Source organism: Gorilla gorilla, chromosome 3, assembly GCF_029281585.2.
Source record: "Gorilla gorilla gorilla isolate KB3781 chromosome 3, NHGRI_mGorGor1-v2.1_pri, whole genome shotgun sequence".
Lineage (NCBI taxonomy): Eukaryota > Metazoa > Chordata > Mammalia > Primates > Hominidae > Gorilla > Gorilla gorilla.
The window spans coordinates 98,618,196-98,635,773 of NC_073227.2; the positions used below are offsets into that span (position 1 = coordinate 98,618,196).

At 40.6% G+C, this 17,578-nt stretch overlaps 1 protein-coding gene across 3 annotated transcripts in view; it reads left to right on the forward strand.

Annotated features, from left to right (window-relative positions):
- FRAS1 (Fraser extracellular matrix complex subunit 1) overlaps positions 1 to 17,578 on the forward strand; it is a 484,406-nt gene that overhangs the window by 287,426 nt on the left and 179,402 nt on the right. For all 3 annotated transcript variants that reach the window (XM_004038871.5, XM_055385587.2, XM_055385586.2), the window contains 2 exons: positions 12,193 to 12,345; positions 12,588 to 12,734. In XM_004038871.5, the coding sequence (XP_004038919.5) occupies positions 12,193 to 12,345; positions 12,588 to 12,734 (300 nt within the window). The remainder of the gene's footprint in view (positions 1 to 12,192; positions 12,346 to 12,587; positions 12,735 to 17,578) is intronic.

Sequence of the window (17,578 nt, forward strand, 5' to 3'; positions counted from 1 at the left end):
CCCCCTGAAGAATTGGAAATGCTGGTAATTCCCATTTTGTTGACTGGTTAATTAAGACTCAGTAGAGTACCAAGCTAGCACTTGGATGGTCCTCAAGAACTGTTGGGTAGAATTAAGGACTTGAATCAGCTGTCCTCATATCTAATCCTCTTCTAATGCCTCATATGATAATTATGACAAGGATCTTTCTTCTTAGTGTGAGTCATATTTTGGTTCTTATCTCTTCTTTTTTACCTTCCTCTTTATTCCATCTAGTCCTGTTCTTCTATCTCTGTATTTTTTTCAATTTGCTTGTGTCTTCTATTTTTTTAACACTTGCTTCTTTATTTTCCTTATCTTCTTTTTTTGTGTTTTGTAATGCACTTTCTTTTCTTATTTCTCATCTTGTCACCCTATCTCTTATTGCTTGAATCATGAATTGCATATCCAGCCTCTCTACAGAACTTTCAATGATTGTCTTTCTTGCTCTCTCAAATTTTGTTTTATTTAAGAGATCTATCTCTCTGCAAAGGGATGATTGAATATTTCAAGGCATTTATTATTTTTTTGAGCTTTTCCTTTTAGGAAAAAAGAACATGACCTGTGCTTAAATTGAGTCCTTCCTAAATTAAAAAAAAAAAAAATCGTGTATTTTCTCCTTCATGTGACATTTACCAAACAATACCTTCCCTAGCTTTCATAATGAGAGAAGGACCTTACTTGTAAGCTTTCAGCTTATAAAAGCTCCCAACGAAGTCAGGATTGCTGTTTCTTCCTAATAACTATAGGTCAGGGCTTGAATTGCAGAGAAAGTTTTTGTGGGTGTATGTTGAAAGAACACAGCTGAATTGAGACTTACAGGTTATCTTCTTCAGTACTGAAGGTAGCAAAACTGCTAAGGCTACATTTACCTGCTTTTACACACCTGTGAATTTCTGTGGCTTACTTTTAATAGGTAAAAACAGTGAATTGATTACAAACATGAGCATCAGCATCAATGTTGATTCTGATTGGGCCGACTACAGATAAGGAATAATAACTCATGTTTATTGAAAACTCATTGTGTGCCAGCTCATCACATATATTATGTCATTTAATTCTGGCTGCAAGCACAGGAAGTTGGTCCTGTGATTAGTACCATCTGCATTTTACAGGCCAAGATAAGATTAGGGATGAGATTAGAGATGTTAACCCAGTTACCCAACGTGTCACAGTTAGTAAGCCCTGGAGCTGGGCTCTGAATCCAAGGAGTGCACTTCAGAGGGCACATATGTGATCACTGTGTCATCAGCCTTCATCACCGATCTAGTTTCCATAAGACCCTCTCTTGCTTCTCGACATCATTTTATTCACTTCTTTTTGATGCTTTGTGGTTTTGACCCTCATGGCCTTCCCACACACTCCCTATATACTCTCTTCACTCTCAGTCTACAACTCTGCTTTCTTTTTTGTTTAGAAGATTTATATTATCTGATAAAACAAAACAAACAAACCTCATCTTTTCTCCTCAAATCTCTTTCTCTTCTATTACCTTTTTTCCTTCCTTTGAGAAAGGAGCTCCCTCATTCTGCCCCAGGGAACTCCTCCCTCAGTGTCCCAGAGCCCATCTGCCTTCCTGAGCTGATCTCTCCACTCAGGTGTTTCCTCTTCTGCTTACACATTCATCTCCCCCATTTTGTTTTGATTTTTCCTGCTCTTCTTCCTCTCCCATATTCTTTCCTCCAGGGCCCTTGTGTCTTTCACAGCTTAAATCTTCATTTCTATTTTCTCCTTAGATTTCATCCCAAGTGCATGTGATAATCCCCTCCAGATCCTCATTTCTCTCTTCCTGCTGGACATCTGATCACAGGAAAACTGCAAAGAAAACCCTTCATCTTCATCCCTCCCACCTCCACAGGTGCTTTCCTTCCTTCTCTTGACTTCCTTGTCCACCCACTACTGATTTTTCAATTGGCACAATTCAAAACCATTTAGTTACCTTTGCTTCCTGACAACCCCTCTTCCATATTGCAATTACTGCCATATCTCATAGATATTGCATATCTCTGTTTCTGCTGCAAAAACCCTAAGCTCTTCTTTCTTAGACGACAGCCTCGTTTTTCTCTTTCTGCTAGAGGGTCTTCCTCACTAAAGCTCTCCTAGTCCTTCCCAAGATGAGGGAGGAGAACTTTTCTTGAATATCAACTTTGGTTTATAAAACACTCTTTGACGCTGAAAACTTGTCGATGCCTTCCCATTGCCCATTGCATTAGCTGTAAATCCTTCACCCTGATTTTCAAGGTCCCTGATTTCCTTGGTTTCTGAGTGAACGTCCAAAGCTCCAGCCATGCTGGTTCTCTTCCCCACGCCACACTGCTCTGTTCTTGTGTGCCTCTGTGCTGTTACATGTTCTTCCCTTCTAACAAGGATGCCCTCAACTGGCACCATCTGCAAACATCAAATAAGCACTCAAGTTCAAGTTCCTCTTATTCACTTTGGATAAAATATTGTCTGATCCTTCTTTGACACCTGTTGCATTTGGGGCGTGTGTATGTGTGTGTGTGTGTGTGTGCGTGTGTGTGTGTGCGTGTGTGTGTGTGTTTTTTTTTTTTTGGTCATCCCTTCCTAAGCATCTTGAGAGAAGGATTCAAGTCTGATTCAATCCTATAGTACCTTCCACAGTGCCTCATACTCAGCTGACTTTCCATAAATGTTAATTGAAGTGAACTGTTTTCTTTTGTGGAGATAAACCAAGTAAAACATAAATTGGATACAAAGCTTCAAGATACATGGTAAGAGTGATGCTCATGACACCTTGTTGGCAGTGCAAGCTGGCGCCAAAACTAGAGCTTTGCTTTTACATTTGACACTGCCACTTGCCACCTCCCCTTACCCTCCCCACTTCAAGCTGTTTCCTTGGCTCCTACGGCAGCCTTCCCAACACATCGGTGAGTTTGTCAACACTGGGTAGAAATCACTGCCCTATAACATGAAGGTCATTCTGCTGTCGTGTTTTATTTGGTTAGTTTTTTAAGAGTAAAACAATAGCCACAGACACTGAAGAAAGAAGTCTCATTTGGTTGGTTGGTTTTGTTTTGTTTTGTAGCTTTTGTACTAATTCAAAGCCTCTAAAAAGAATACATGATTTGTAAGAGCTTATGGGTGGGCTGAGCACAAAGTAATGATCAAAAGGGAAAGAGGTAGGATGCTTCTTTTTCTTCTGTCATCTGTATGTTATTTTCTGGATTCCTGCCATACTTATCTCACAAGCAGAAACCCATCAATTTTAAAAGTGGCATTAGAATTCAAATTCTATGCCCTTTAAAGGCCCTGAGTTTTGGCATGAAATCATTTCTTTTTCACCTGACGAAGAACAGCTACAAGTGCTGATTATTTTGACCACTTCCAAATACACTTAATGTCGTTTCATTAAGAACCTAATGGACTGACAGGGCATTATTAAAAATCTCACTGTGTGTCTAAATTTGTCTTTATAGGTCATTATTTATCAGCTAAGGAGTCACTGCTCCATAAAACCAACATCCAAAGCCATTGCGTCGACAGTACACATTTACTTTAATATCTTCAAGCTTTTTTGATTTTGCTCCAAAGACGTGAAATAAATTATTTCACTGCCATGTGCTTCCATCCATCATGATTGTGGGTAATCCTCACTGATCCTTGAAGCAGAGCCTTTGTGATTTGAAGAAAGCATCACATATTGATGACCACATGCAATTTCCTCACAGCTGCAGGGTGACATATTAGAGGATTCTACAGCTGCTGAGTCAAAATATTAATATTTTTATCTGTTTAAATTTCTAGCATGTCTACATGCTGTGCATATTTAGAAAACAATTGGAATCTTCTGCTTGCTTAAAAACAATAAATGCATTTATTTCAGCTGGAGCTAATACTCCATTTTCAGGCTACCTTGTAATGTGTTTATTAATTTGCTTGTTTACAGTGCTAATTTACTGCATTTATTAGCAAGGAGGTACATATACAACCAACTGGAATTCCATCTGTGCTCCCCCCACATACTTATTATACATCAGTAATCTGAAACAGCCTAAGCATAAATGTATCCTGGGCCTCTCTTCTTTCCTTGTGACTCTTAATGAGTCTTATATTTAAAGACTCTACTGTAATTGCAATAGTGACAAACAAGAATTTACTTGCTGAGTAGTAGCGGGAGGAATCTGAGAGACAGGCTTCAGAATAGGCACTGTTTTTAAGGAATTAACAGATACACGCTCCCTATTTAAACATATTTGAGGTCAGCCTGCCTTTTTTTGATTACAGGCAGGAAGGTCAGATGCAGATGCCTTACTGCACAGATGGGGCTTTTTGAATGGGACATTAATCCTTGCAGAAGCTGCTGGAGTGGTGGCTTGGAAATTCAATTCCCTTATTTTAGTAACTGCAGTCTGATACAAGTTAAACAGTGACCGTATACACTTCCTCTACTGTGTCCTGTGAAATTGTTTTCAGTATCATCTGTGGGCAGGAACAGGCATGGAAGGCAGACTGGAGTATTTTAGGGGGAATTCACCCTGGAATTTGTTGGTCTCTCTGAGGATGCTGCCATTTTAATGACACAGTTTCTGACAGATGTGCTTCTATGGTGTGGGCCCATCAAAGATCTGAATTAGAGGGCTCATCAGACGGTTACCACCAAATAAGAAGAATTCAAAAGTTGCCTCCAAATCAGATTAGTTTGTAGAAAATATGCCCATAGACTTTACTGTGAGTAAAATGACTGGTGTCATAGCAGTTTATTGGGTCACATAGTTACCTCCCACGGTGCCTAGATGTGGGGCTCATACCACCTCTTAATTATGTTTAGATTGTATAATTAATACATTTGGCTGGCCATGGGGGTAGTTCTGTCTCTTTATTATCTCCAATTGTAACTGACAAGGCAGTTGGAAATTGTCACACATGCAGCCGAGTAGCACCCTTTTTCTCCTGGCCTGAAGTGGATTTTGAAAACCAGGTGATGCAACCCATATTGACCTTTTTCGTGGGCCTTCAAATTCTCCATGATTTCCTAGTATTTTTACTCCAATAACTTTTTTCCCCCCTCTAACAACTGTGTGGGAGCTACCTACTCGGTACCACTGATTTGGCCAAATTCCACTTTGTTTTCCTTTTAAAAGGAGTTCTGAGAACTGACCATGAGTGAAAAGGTCTTCCCCAGTCATGCAAAGAGAAACCACAAGTGTGTTTTTCTTCCTTCTCAAGGATCTCCATTCCTGGTCACGATAGTTTTCATGTATTTGCATCATAATATTCTTAATATGCCTACTCCAGCATAAGCCCCTTGAGAACAATTCAGCAGAGGGATGTTTTTGTCAGAAAAGGGGTTTCTGCAGATGCAATGGAGGGGAGGAGGGGAGAGAACAGTTAGGAGCCTGCTTTCCTCCTCCAGCAAGGGTTTCATGGCAAGAGCTGTTGTATGTCAGAGTTTTCTTAGATTGTTAGTTTTCTGCTTTGGTTTGATGTCTTCTCCTAACATGAGTTGCCTTTCATATAAAAAAAATTCTCATTTAAATCTATAACAAAAACACAGAGACCTCGGTAAATAAACTGAAAAAAGACACACACACACACGCACACACACACAGAGGGAGAGAGAGAGAGAGAGAGAGATTCCCAATTGCCTTTACCATAAAATCCAGACTTCTTTTCTTGACTTACAATGTCTTGCAAAACTGGCCTACCCAGGTCCTGAGTGGCTCTTTTGTGTGTTCTTTAAGATCCAGCCATGTTGAACTTTTCTCAGTTCCTTGAAGGCATCCTGTTCTGTTCAACTGCTGGGTTGCCCAAGCTTTCCCTCCTCTTGGAACCCTTTCCAAACATTCTCCCCCTGCCCTGCTCCTGTTGCAGCTAACTGCCACCAGTGTTCTTGTCTCAGCCTCCTCTGGGAGGTCTTTCCTGGCCCTTGGACTAAGTTGGTACCCCTGTTATGTACTTTCATGGCACCCTATCATTATCCCTGTAGCATTCTACAGGACGTTTGTAACAGTCTCATGCCAGTCCTCCACCTCAGTGTCCACCATGTTTTCAGGTTGCTCAGCCCACTGTCCCCATGACAAAATTTGGAGACAGCCCTCTTTAAGGCAAGAAACATAGCCCAAGCGCACTCTACTATTGGAATCTTGAACATTCTACTGGGTTACTTCCAACCTGTTCCATAAGAGGGGCAGGCAGGAGCAAAGGGAATGGTCCCTCTCCTTTTTCTTCCCCTTCAGTTGGAAGGTTTTTTAGGTTGAGGTAGGGAGATGGAGAGTGTAGGGGTTGTGTTGGTGGGGGAGGGCCTGGGTCTGTTAGTTCCAATGCACATTAAAGAACTTTTTTGGCCAGGTGAGGTGGCTCATACCTGTAATCCCATAACTTTGGGAAACCAAGGAGGGAAGATTGCTTGAGGCCAGGAGTTTGACACCAGTCTGGGCAATATAGTGAGACTCCTGTCTGTATGAAAAATAAAAGAATTAGGTGGACCCGGTGGTACACACCTATAGGTCCAGCTACTCAAGAGAATGAAGCAGGAGGATCCTGGAGCCCCGAGTTCAAGGTTTCAGTGAGATATGATTTTGCCACTGTACTCCAGTGTGGGCAACAGAGGGACACCTTGTCTTACCAAACAAAAAACACAATTTTTTTTCTTTCTATCTCCTGTGTCCTGGGTTCTATAAGTATAGTGTCTTTGTAGGTCTGATTTTGATAGCTTTGGGAACACATGATGACCCCATGCTTCCTGGTCCAATGGGGGATGGTGACAGTGGATGAGGAAGGAACTCACTGATTGACACCTCAGTTTATTATTTGATTGTGCATATTAAATACTCAATTAAAATGATACATCCAGAATCATTTCCCCCACCATGCTGAAAATTACAGGAGTGTAGTAGCCATTTGAACATTTTTGTTGTTTCAATGAAAAACAAAACTCTTTTCATACTTAACCTCACTTATAATAAAAGAAACACAAAGTAAAACAATGACAACTCCGATTTTCACCAACCAAATTAGCCAAGGTTGGTTTACTGTTTTTAAATTTCTTAGTACTGGTAAAATTATGATGAAACAGTCTCATAAATGGCTCTTGAAATACAAGTCGATAGGAACTTTCTGGAATGAAATTTATAATATCAGTTAAGAATTTTACATTTTTTTCGTGCTTGTAGTGGTTAAAATTGTATGCTCTGGACTTAGTATATATATGGTATGTGTAAGCAAATGACTTAACCTTTCAGAGTCTCAGTTTCCTCATTTATAAAATGGGGATAATAACATTGCCTACTTTTTCTCTTCAAATGAAATTATGTGTTTATAATAATTAATATTTTGCCCAATGTATATTTAGAGCTCAGTAAATGTAAACTATAATAATAATATGAATTGTACCCTTTCAACATAGTCCTTTAGGAAATAATCTGAGATGCAGACAAAGATTTATGCACAAAAGTGTTATCATAGCCTTAGTTATAAAAATGGAGACAAATTATAAGTAAATATTCAAACTGTAAGAAAAATGGCAGTTTTTTTGTTTGCTTACTTAATACTGGAATATGATTTCGCTGCTAAAAATGATGTTTACAGGAGTCCCTAATGACATGTGGGAATGCTGATGATATTGAGTAAAAAAGGTACTATAGTGTCCACATTTAATCTAATCTATGTAAAAATCTCTATATGTAAAATTGTATAGAAAAAGCACTAAAAGAAAAAAATGTCAACGTTAGTAGTTATTGACCCCGAACTACCATGCTTAGGGTGATTTTTATGCTTATTTATACTTTGTAAAAATATTTTTCATGTTTCCTTCTTTGTAGTCAGAAAAATAAAACCTCTAGATCGCTGTCTGAACCTGCTCAGCCCTTCTGTGTAGATCACAGCATCCCCGGGCTTGTACCTGAAGCCTGCTCACAGGTGGTGCCCTGTGGGGTCGGCTACTCGTAGCCTGTCTTGCCTGAGTTTTGTAGTCTGCCCTAGGGAACTATACTTTTCTGGTTATAAGTCAGAACATTGGTATTAATCCTCAAGCCCTTGTTGCTCTGATTTCTGGCTTCTTTCCGTGCAGATCGTTACTCATTTTGAGGTCTCCCAAGAAACTCTCTCCTACAAAGAGATTTTGACTTCAAGCCTCTGAAGACAAAAGTGTTCCCTAGGTTTTGGGGACTTATTATTCTTTTCGGCTTGATTTAATAAAAATCAGTCAACCAACCTTGAGAGCCTAATGATATAATTGGTCTTCTGTTGGGGGATTGCATATGATGGAGCTGGGAGGAAAGTTTGCATGAGTGGATTAACATAGGTCCCACTCAGGTTGTTGCTTTGGAATGAGTCTATTCACAGGAGTGGGTGTTCAGCATGACTTTTTAAACCGTAGAATGAATACAGGTAGTGAACAAAAAGAGTTAGAGAGTTCAACTTTGCACACTCGAGTGTTTGTAATCTCCTGTGTGAGGTAGAACTATAAACTAACTTGGATAAATGTGATGTATTGGGCAACTTGGAGTTGATCATTTTATATTTTCAGATGTCATGTACTGATTTCTCCTTTGACTCTGGGCACTCCATCGTGCAATATATGTTTGGGGACTGATCTGATGCCTTCTTATGGCTTAACATGGAGCTGTGGAAGGAAGCAGAGGCCCTGAGTAATTTCAGAGTCTCTCCAACTCTTCAGACCTTTCCATTGATTTCTGGCATCTGTGTACCCAAATCTGCCAAACCGCCATGTCTGGTTTAAGAACTCCAGAGACTTGATTAGGAGGATAGAAAAAGTTAAAGGCTGTGAGGAACCCATGTATTTATAAGTCGGTTTGAGGCACAGAAAGAGAACCTAGCCAAGAAGAGCACCTGTGTCACTCATGCTGAGAGGAGAGAGTTTTGAGAAGGAGGGCTGCTCAGTCAACAGTGCCTTGTGTTGCAGAGATTTCAGGTAGGATAAGGAATTAGAGGAGGCCATTAAATCTGGTCCTTAAGAGGCCATCAGAGACCTTTTCAAGAGTAATACCACAGTAAAATATTTTGAAGACAGATTTACAATGAAGTGAGGAGTTAGAGAGGCAAGGAAGTTGGGTAGTTAAGGGAAGGCAAGAGATGAGTTGTTTGTAGAGAAAAGTTTTTAGGACAGTAGGCAATGGAGAGCATAGTTGGAAGTTAAGGTTGAAAAGAGAGATAGGGGAAAACAGGTGGAATAATATTGAAAATTGGATCAAGAATATAGGTGTAGGCATTAGCCATTTTATCCTGGGAGAAGGGAGGAAATGAAATAAAAACAGGAATAGATAGATGTTTTGAGGTGAAAGGAATGAATCCAGCATGCTCTGCTTAGTGATGTAGATGAGATCACCTGGGAAGACATGAATGGGCGGGCAGAGTGGGGTGGTGACTTCAGAAGAGTAATAAGGGTTGAAAAGCACTGCTGGGTGAGGGGGAAGGAATGTCCATAACCTGGCTCCAGCTTCCTTTAGAATAATTAACACACGTTACACTCCTTATTTAAACAGAGATCCCAAGATCAGATAAATCCATAATTACTTATTTGTTGTACCCACAAAATACTATAGGGGTCTGCTTACTTTCTCTTGAAAGCATCCCCTGGGTAATTATTCTTTTATGTTTCTCTAATTGCATGCTAGAGAAAGCATCTGTTAGATGCAACTAGTCTTTAGACCACTGAACACCTGCAGATCTTGTTGATGCATGCCCAAGTTCAGAAAGCTCTGAAAGAAATTGCTTTAAAGAGGATAGGCCGTGGCTTTTCAGATAACGGAGCCTTGAATCTGTAGTGTTTCCTAAGTTTCCAATCCTAACATTTACCCACTTGTTAAGGTAGTCATAAAACACTATCACCTTCATTTGCTCTTGCAACTTTTGAAGCTTTTTAAATTTCCCTTTGCACAGCTGGGATCGTGCTCCTGGCACTGTAAGGAAGGCATAGGGAAGAGAGAACAAAGGGCTTGGCATTATGTGGAAACCATACACCAAATCTGGGGAAAGTAGTCTCCTTCTCATATTTCCCTCAATGCAGTCATAATTTCCTTTGTAGTTTACTGAAGGACTGAAATGAGGATTAATTTGGCTCTCAGGATATCATGAATTATTCCTAATATTAGCAAAAGGCTGCTTGTAATTTGTAACTCCCAAAGTTCACAGAAAGGTTTGAGACTGTTAGTTTGTATGCTGCCAAAACAATCAGCATTTTTGAGGCAGACTCTTGTGGCTTAACTTCTGGGGTGGCTATGAAGGTCCTCTGAAGGGTTCTCATGTGGATGAGTGGGCACTGGACATGAAAGGAAGATCTGCTTCATGTACAGGGAACACATCCAGATGATCAACAGTTAGGATCACCAACAGTGTACAGAGAAAGACCTGTTTTTAACAGATTCCAGGGGCAGGAATCTGTTTTACCAACATGGATTTTCTAGAAATCACAATCTCTACTACAAGCGTTGAGATGAAACAAGACATTTTGGGGCCATGGGTGGTGCATTAGCGAGTACAAACAAATGCTTTGAATCCTACAGGTGAAGGTGGGAAGGCCCCATAACCAGAACTCTTTCTTTTCTCTTTTCTAGATCTTACTCCTTTTTCATTTGAGGTGGGTAAATTGAGATTTGTGGGTTTTCTCCTGCCTTTGGGATAAAGGATGATAAATGGGACTTAAAGGGTAATTACCACTTGAAAGCAGGAAGTTTTCACCTACAAAGGAAACTGAACACAATCAAGTTCTTTATTAAAGAATGACTATTATGTGAGTGAGAACAAGAGACAGGGCTGTCTGGACAAAATAATTTGTTTTATAGCTTTAATCCCAACTGGTATTACAGAGCTACTGTACACTATGTATTGGGTCATAAATATGACTTTTCAACTCACAACTCTTCTTCATAACTTTATCTCCAGTTAAAGACCAAAATTTTCCAGCAACTCAATCCAATTATTTACTAACCCCAGTCCATTCATACTGAAGGCTGAGACTGGTATACTGACTCTGGAAGGCCAAATCTGTGAGAAGGAGCTTTGCAGAGGGCTCAGGAGCCCTGTTGATGCAGGATTTTTCTCAGCTTCTTTGCCGGACTCATGGCAGCGGCACCTCATCTACTCAGCCTGCTGTGCTCAACCCCTTGTAGGAGAAAGCATGTGTGTTAGTGAGTACAGGATCCGGCTGGGCACTCCGGGCACTGACACAAGAGCAAGCTCCATGGGGGGCCTGCAGCCAAACCAGGCATGTCGCCTCAAGGGAAACATGGTGGCACCCAGATGGTGTGTTGCCTTGTTGCTGGGGTGGTTTCCCTCCACTGGTGAGGGCAAAGGGCTGGTGTGACAGCCTTTTCTGGGTACTGGCACTTGGTGGGTCCCAAGCTCTTGTCCAATGTCTGAGAAGAATGGGGTTACACAGAAAATTGAATGATGGTGAAAGTGGAGAATTTTGTTGAGTGATGAAAACATTTCTCAGAAGAGAGTGGAGCTGGAGAGGGGACGAGAAGGACAGGTCGTCTTTCCCCAAAATCAGGTTGTCTCTTCCCTAAAGTCAGGCTGTCTCCCCTCTACTGACTGAGTCTGGGGTCTTTATAGGCACAGGATGGGGGTGGGGCATGCTATAGGTAGTTTTGGAAAAAGCAACATTCAATTGGTAAAAAGGCATGATTTAGAAAGAACCAATTGGGAGAGGGCAGGCAAACAGGAATATAAGTACTTACTTTGGACTTTTGGCCATGGGTTTCAGGCTGTTTTTTGTTGTTGTTTTATGGTGAAGGTGGGGTTTCACCAGGGACCCACCCGCCCTGTCCACCTAGAATTTCTCTGCCTCCTGCCTCTATTACTGTGAAGGGGTTGGGGGAAGCTGCACTCCAGTCTCAGACCCCCAGGGGAGATGTTGATAGTATTATCTTACTGCTTCTGTTAGTCAGGAAGTTCTCTCTGTACTCCTAGCAAGTATCTATCACGTGACACCCTCGTATCTAAAGGTCATTCCGTTGGAAAGGGATGAAAACTCAATCACTGTGCTGGGCCTGGCCATTTGCTAAAAACCTCAAACACACAATTTGTACAGGTCCCAAGCTTCTACTTTACTGATATACACTGCCTTTGGGCTACTCTCCAGCTGTCAGCTGCAGTGTTTGTAATTGAAATCTCTTCTTCCCTTTTGTGCAGTGATGAGACTTTGTGCTCATGAGCACCCATGCCTTCTCTGTGCTCCCCTTCCCCCTCCAGATTGCCATCACCTGTGCCAGCACTGTGCAGCTGATCTCCACAACACTGGGAGCATCTGCCTGAGGTGCCAGAATGCCCACTACCTGCTGCTCGGGGACCACTGTGTTCCTGACTGCCCTTCAGGATACTATGCAGAGAGAGGAGCTTGTAAAAGTGAGTAAGTGCTGGACTCAGGAGCTGGAGCTGCCACCTGAGGTTCTCTTCGGGTAGTAGCTGGGAAGGATCAACCTTTCCTAAGAGAGAGTGGAGGCAGGAAGTGTAAACCACTTCCATGGGACTGTAAACCAGACTTGCCAATGTTCTCAGTGTTGGGACTTTATTACCCACACTTGGGATGCTGCTTTGGAAGAGAATCTGACATCATGGTTTCTGTTGTGTCTCTTTTTCCTCTGCAGAATGCCACTCCTCCTGCAGAACCTGCCAGGGCAGAGGACCTTTCTCCTGCTCCTCATGTGACACCAACCTCGTGCTGTCCCACACTGGCACCTGCAGCACCACCTGCTTCCCTGGGCACTATCTTGATGACAATCATGTTTGCCAGCGTAGGTTTTTCCAATGAACCTTCTCTCCTTTCCTTCTTTTCCTGCCTTTCTGGAGCCATTGAAAGAAATGCGAGGTTCTTACTTCCATCTTCTCACCTGGTAGCCTTTATTTTTATAAAAGGAAGAAAACCAATCTACAAAGGCAATAAGGTTGCCATTAGCAGATTATGGCTCAGATATCAGCCTAATCGAAAGTGCTGGGCTTGGCGGTGGGGTCTCTTCTGTAAATGCCAGCTGTGTGATCTTGGGCAGGTTATTTAACTTCTCTGTCCAGGTTATCTCATTTAAAAAATAAAAGTGTTAGTTTGTTTCATCTTTATAGTTTTTCTCAGCAATCCCATTCTATGACCCTAGGCAGAGAGTGGAGCTTGCTCTAATATGCAATCAGTGGACTAAGCACGTCTCTGGATTTAATTTGTTTTCTACATGTGTTTGTGAATATTGACAGTGTACAAGGTTTTGCATGCTGGAAATATTCCATTTCTGCCCAAACAGTAGTTATTTGGACTTGTATGGGAGTTACTTATATAGATGTCTTATTTCTCAAGTAAGTCAGAATGTGATTAATTACCTTGAGTCAGGCACAAAGGGTTAGGATAAAATAGGGAATGGGTAAATCTGCCTGAAAAAAAAATTAAGATATACTTCACAGATGAAAGAACATTTATGATAGGCTGATGCCACTTATTTTATCTCAGTCACCAAAGTGTCATTTGCAAAAACAAAAAATTGTTATACTTTTGAAAATGACAGTTAACAAATACAGTGGTAGTATTTCAGTTGTGTGTTCTAGGGGTACCATGCTGAAGGAATTGTGGAGTAGTGGTTAGGAGAGTGGGCTCTAGAGTCAGAGAATTGAAGTTCAAATCCTAACTGCTACTTAGAGCTTTATGACCTTGAGCAAGCCAATTAACCACTAGGCCTCAGTTTCTTTTTTTTGTAAAAGGAAGATAATAACAGTACCTACATTCTAATGTTATTACATTTAATATAGACCATAGTGGAGAATAAGCTGTCAGTATTGATTAAGGATTATTTTGTTTTTATCATCATCATCTAAAATGAGAGGCAAATAAAGTAGTAAAGATATTTCTATTTTATAGATAGGAAGATAGATATTACTGTTAGTTTATTGAGATCCTTGCAAAGATTTGCATTAGTTATATGAAACTCACCCTTTTGCATCATCTGTGGAGGTACTGGAGATCTAAAAACAAACTTTTTTGGGCTAGTGGGAAGATTGCTTTTGTAACAAAAACCTTGCTTTGTGTATATCAACTGTCTGCCAGAATCTGTAGATTCTGTAATACAAGAGACAGGAATGAAATACTTCCATGTTCTATTCAGGAGCAAGAGAGTGCTGGTGGAGAAATAGTGACTTAGATTTATTAGGCTCTTCACAGCAGTGGAATCACAGAAATAAAAGTTCAAAAGAAAAAATAGAATCCATTGTATGAAGTATAGGTGACAAAAATACATTGCATTGAATTATTTCTCTTCTGGGAAGTTTTTGTCTTGGGGCAGGGTGGCCTCTGCACAAACACATTTGCTATGATCCCATGTAAATAGAATTTCATAGAATATTTCAGTTGGATTAAGAATTTCCTAAGTTTAGTCCTTAAATTTCATTCTAAGATTGAAAAAATATGCTCTTAAGTTGGGATATTTGAGTTTCTAGTACATTAAAAAAACAAAAAAAAACAAAAAACAAACAAACAAAAAAAAACAGCCTGACCAATGTGGTGAAACCCCATCTCTACCAAAAATACAAAAAGAACTAGCAGGGCATGGTGGTGCACACCTGTAATTCCAGCTACTCGGGGGTGCTGAGGCAGGTGAATCGCTTGAACCTGGGAGGCGGAGGCTGCAGTGAGCTGAGATCACGCCATTGCACTCCAGCCTGGGTGACAGAGCAAGAGTCTGTCTCAGAAAAAAAAAAAAAGATTCAACACGCTCTATTCTAATACTCATAATTATAGACAATTATAGGCCTGCCAATTTTAGAAATTCTGCAATAAGGGCTTTTGAGGAAATGTAATCAGTATTAAGGGAGGCAGTCATAACCAAATTATTGAAGGAAGTGAGGACTGGAGAGCTTTCCAGATATTCTAGTTATAGGAATCTTTCGAGAGGATGTACTATTAACTGAATTAAAAAATCTAAGGGTCACCAGTTGAGGTAGGAACTTTAAAAAAGAGATGATACGTAAGGTTCTGAGTACTTGAAACCATAGTGCTTTGGTATTGGAGGAGAATTCCAGAGTTACTCAAGCCAATCTTGCACCAGTGCAGAGACTCTTTTTCACTCACCCCCACAGACTTCCACGGAAGAAAGCCGGTTCCACTGCTGGGGAGCTAGAGTTGTTGGACAGTTGTTTTTAATTGGCCCTAGAACTTGCCTCCAAAGTGGTATAGAATAAGCTTCCTCCTTCATTCACACGATTACTGTCATTCCCCACCTTGACATCTCTGTGCCGTGTAGACCCAGAGCCAATGGAGTATTGAAGTAGGAGTGGATGACCATTTCTTAGACCTACAGCAGAAAACAAGTCTGTTTAAGAAGGTGATTGAACCCCCACACTGTGAGGTCCCTCTGCCCTTTCAGCACATCACAGATGTGATGGTTACAGCACATCCCAGCTTCCCTCAGTGGTTTCTGGTCGACTCTGCCACTTTTTCACTGTCCTCCTGCACTTGCTATGGGGGTCACTGACCTCAGAGAACTGCCCCTGCTACTCCAGGTGTGGCCACACCAAGATGTCTGCGTCAGTACTAGTAAGTACTTTGTGGGGTCTGAATGTAATACCACGGAAGCTGAGAACCCGAGGGACGTTGGTACCTACAGAACTGCTCTGTGTCAGACAGGGTCAGCCATTTACTCATTACTTTGGAAAGGGATAAGAGGAAGAAGTCATGGAAGCCACCTGTTTCTCAGTGTGACACTACTGTGTCCCTCCAAATCCTCCATAAAGTCTTCCAGCAATTCAAAATGCTCAGCATGAATCCATTTCTTTCAGAAGTGAGTGAAGGGGCTGAGGTATACATCAACGTTCCAAGGGGGAATGAGTACTTTGTAGAAAGATTCAGGCCTGGCACAGTGGCTCACACCTGTAATCCCAGCACTTTGGGAGGGCAAGGTGGGAGGATCATTTGAGGCCAGGAGTTTGAGACCAGCCTGGGCAAAAAAGTGAGATCCTGTCTCTAGAAAAAAATTAAAAAATAAGCTGGGCATGGTGGCATGTGTCTGTAGACCCAGCTATATGGGAATCTGAAGCAGGATTGCTTGAGCCCGGGAGGTGGAGGCTACAGTGAGCTGTGTTCATGCCACTATACTCCAGCCTGGGTGACAGGGTGACAGAGTGAGAACTGTCTCAAAAAAAAAAAAAAAAAAAGAAGATTCAGGAACACAGCGGCAGGTGGAAGTAAGTCATAAGAAACCCTCAGACACTAGGGCAAGAAATTGGCCTTGACCCCTGGCTGGGGAACTGGCATTCGGGGACCTCATTTTGCAGCTCTATGTCAAGAAAAGAGGACCAGCTGACCCTTATGTTGCATATCATCACATTTTTAGTTACTATCAAGACTGTTACTGACTAAAAATCTTAGATTTTTTTTTTCTATAGGAACTGCTATCTAAGCAGGTCTTCTTCATCCTGTATTTGTACAGTTGGTTTTAGAACATAAATGCGGGACTTTTCTTAGAGTTCTGCTTATTTCACTTCGTTACTGTAGGTTCATTATTTCAACTGGTTAAGGTAACTGAACTGTTGTTCTTCCAGCTGGTGAAACTTAACTATGTATGTTTTCTATATAGGTGCATGTGGCATATTTAAATATTATTGACATGGTTTCTTTGTTTCCATTAAAGTCATGGATAAAAATATTGATCAAGTAAGAAATTAAGGCTTAATTAATGTGATACTCTGCTGTGGACCTATTTTTATCAATTATAAAGATTTGCTGATCACAATTTGAGTATGCTTTTCAACCACCTTCAAATCCACTTACAACTAGTAGGTCTCACTTCATTTTTGTATTCACAAGTTTATTTTTGGAATCTCTATCAAACACTTTGCCAAAATTAAGATACACCATGCATAAAAATTCTAGCAAAAAAAAAGGGATAAAAATTTGGTCTCATCTAAGCTTACAACAGTTAAAATATTCTTTTCTAATTATTGAAAATAATTAGAACTGAAAATCCAGTCTAGAATTTTCCCAGGACCTTAAATTATCAATATGCATATTCTAATGAATGTTTTATAACAATGTCTTTCTTTGTAGGTGAAACAATAGTATTCTTTTTTTTTTTTCAGGGAGGTAATTTTCCTGCACTGTGCCATATACTTTGATATCATATAGATCTAAAACTCACTGGGTTTCTCTCTGTACTTTTCCTCTGACACGTACTTAGAGAAGATTTCAGAATGAGACAGAAATGCTGGTGCTTGTATATATCTTATGCAATATCTGGCTTTATTTCATTTATGTAGCAAGTGTTCATTGAACACCTACAATATGACAGATAACCAGCTAGGTGCTGACTAACATTACAAGGAACAAAACAGACCTGTTATTTGCTTTCATGAAGTTTGCAGCCTAAAAGATACAAATGTTAATCAAATAATCACTCAAATGGAAATTGCTATACATGGCATGAAAAACATGTAGAGCATGCTATAATGCAAGGCCTGTTTTAGAATAGAAAGTTAACAAAGGTCCCAGAAGAAGAGACTGAAGAATGAGTTAAGAGTTAAAGACTCGGAGATTATATTAAGAGGATTCAAATATGCATGTTATAATAGGATTTCCAGGTGGAGAGAATGGAGGGAATGGTAGGGGAGC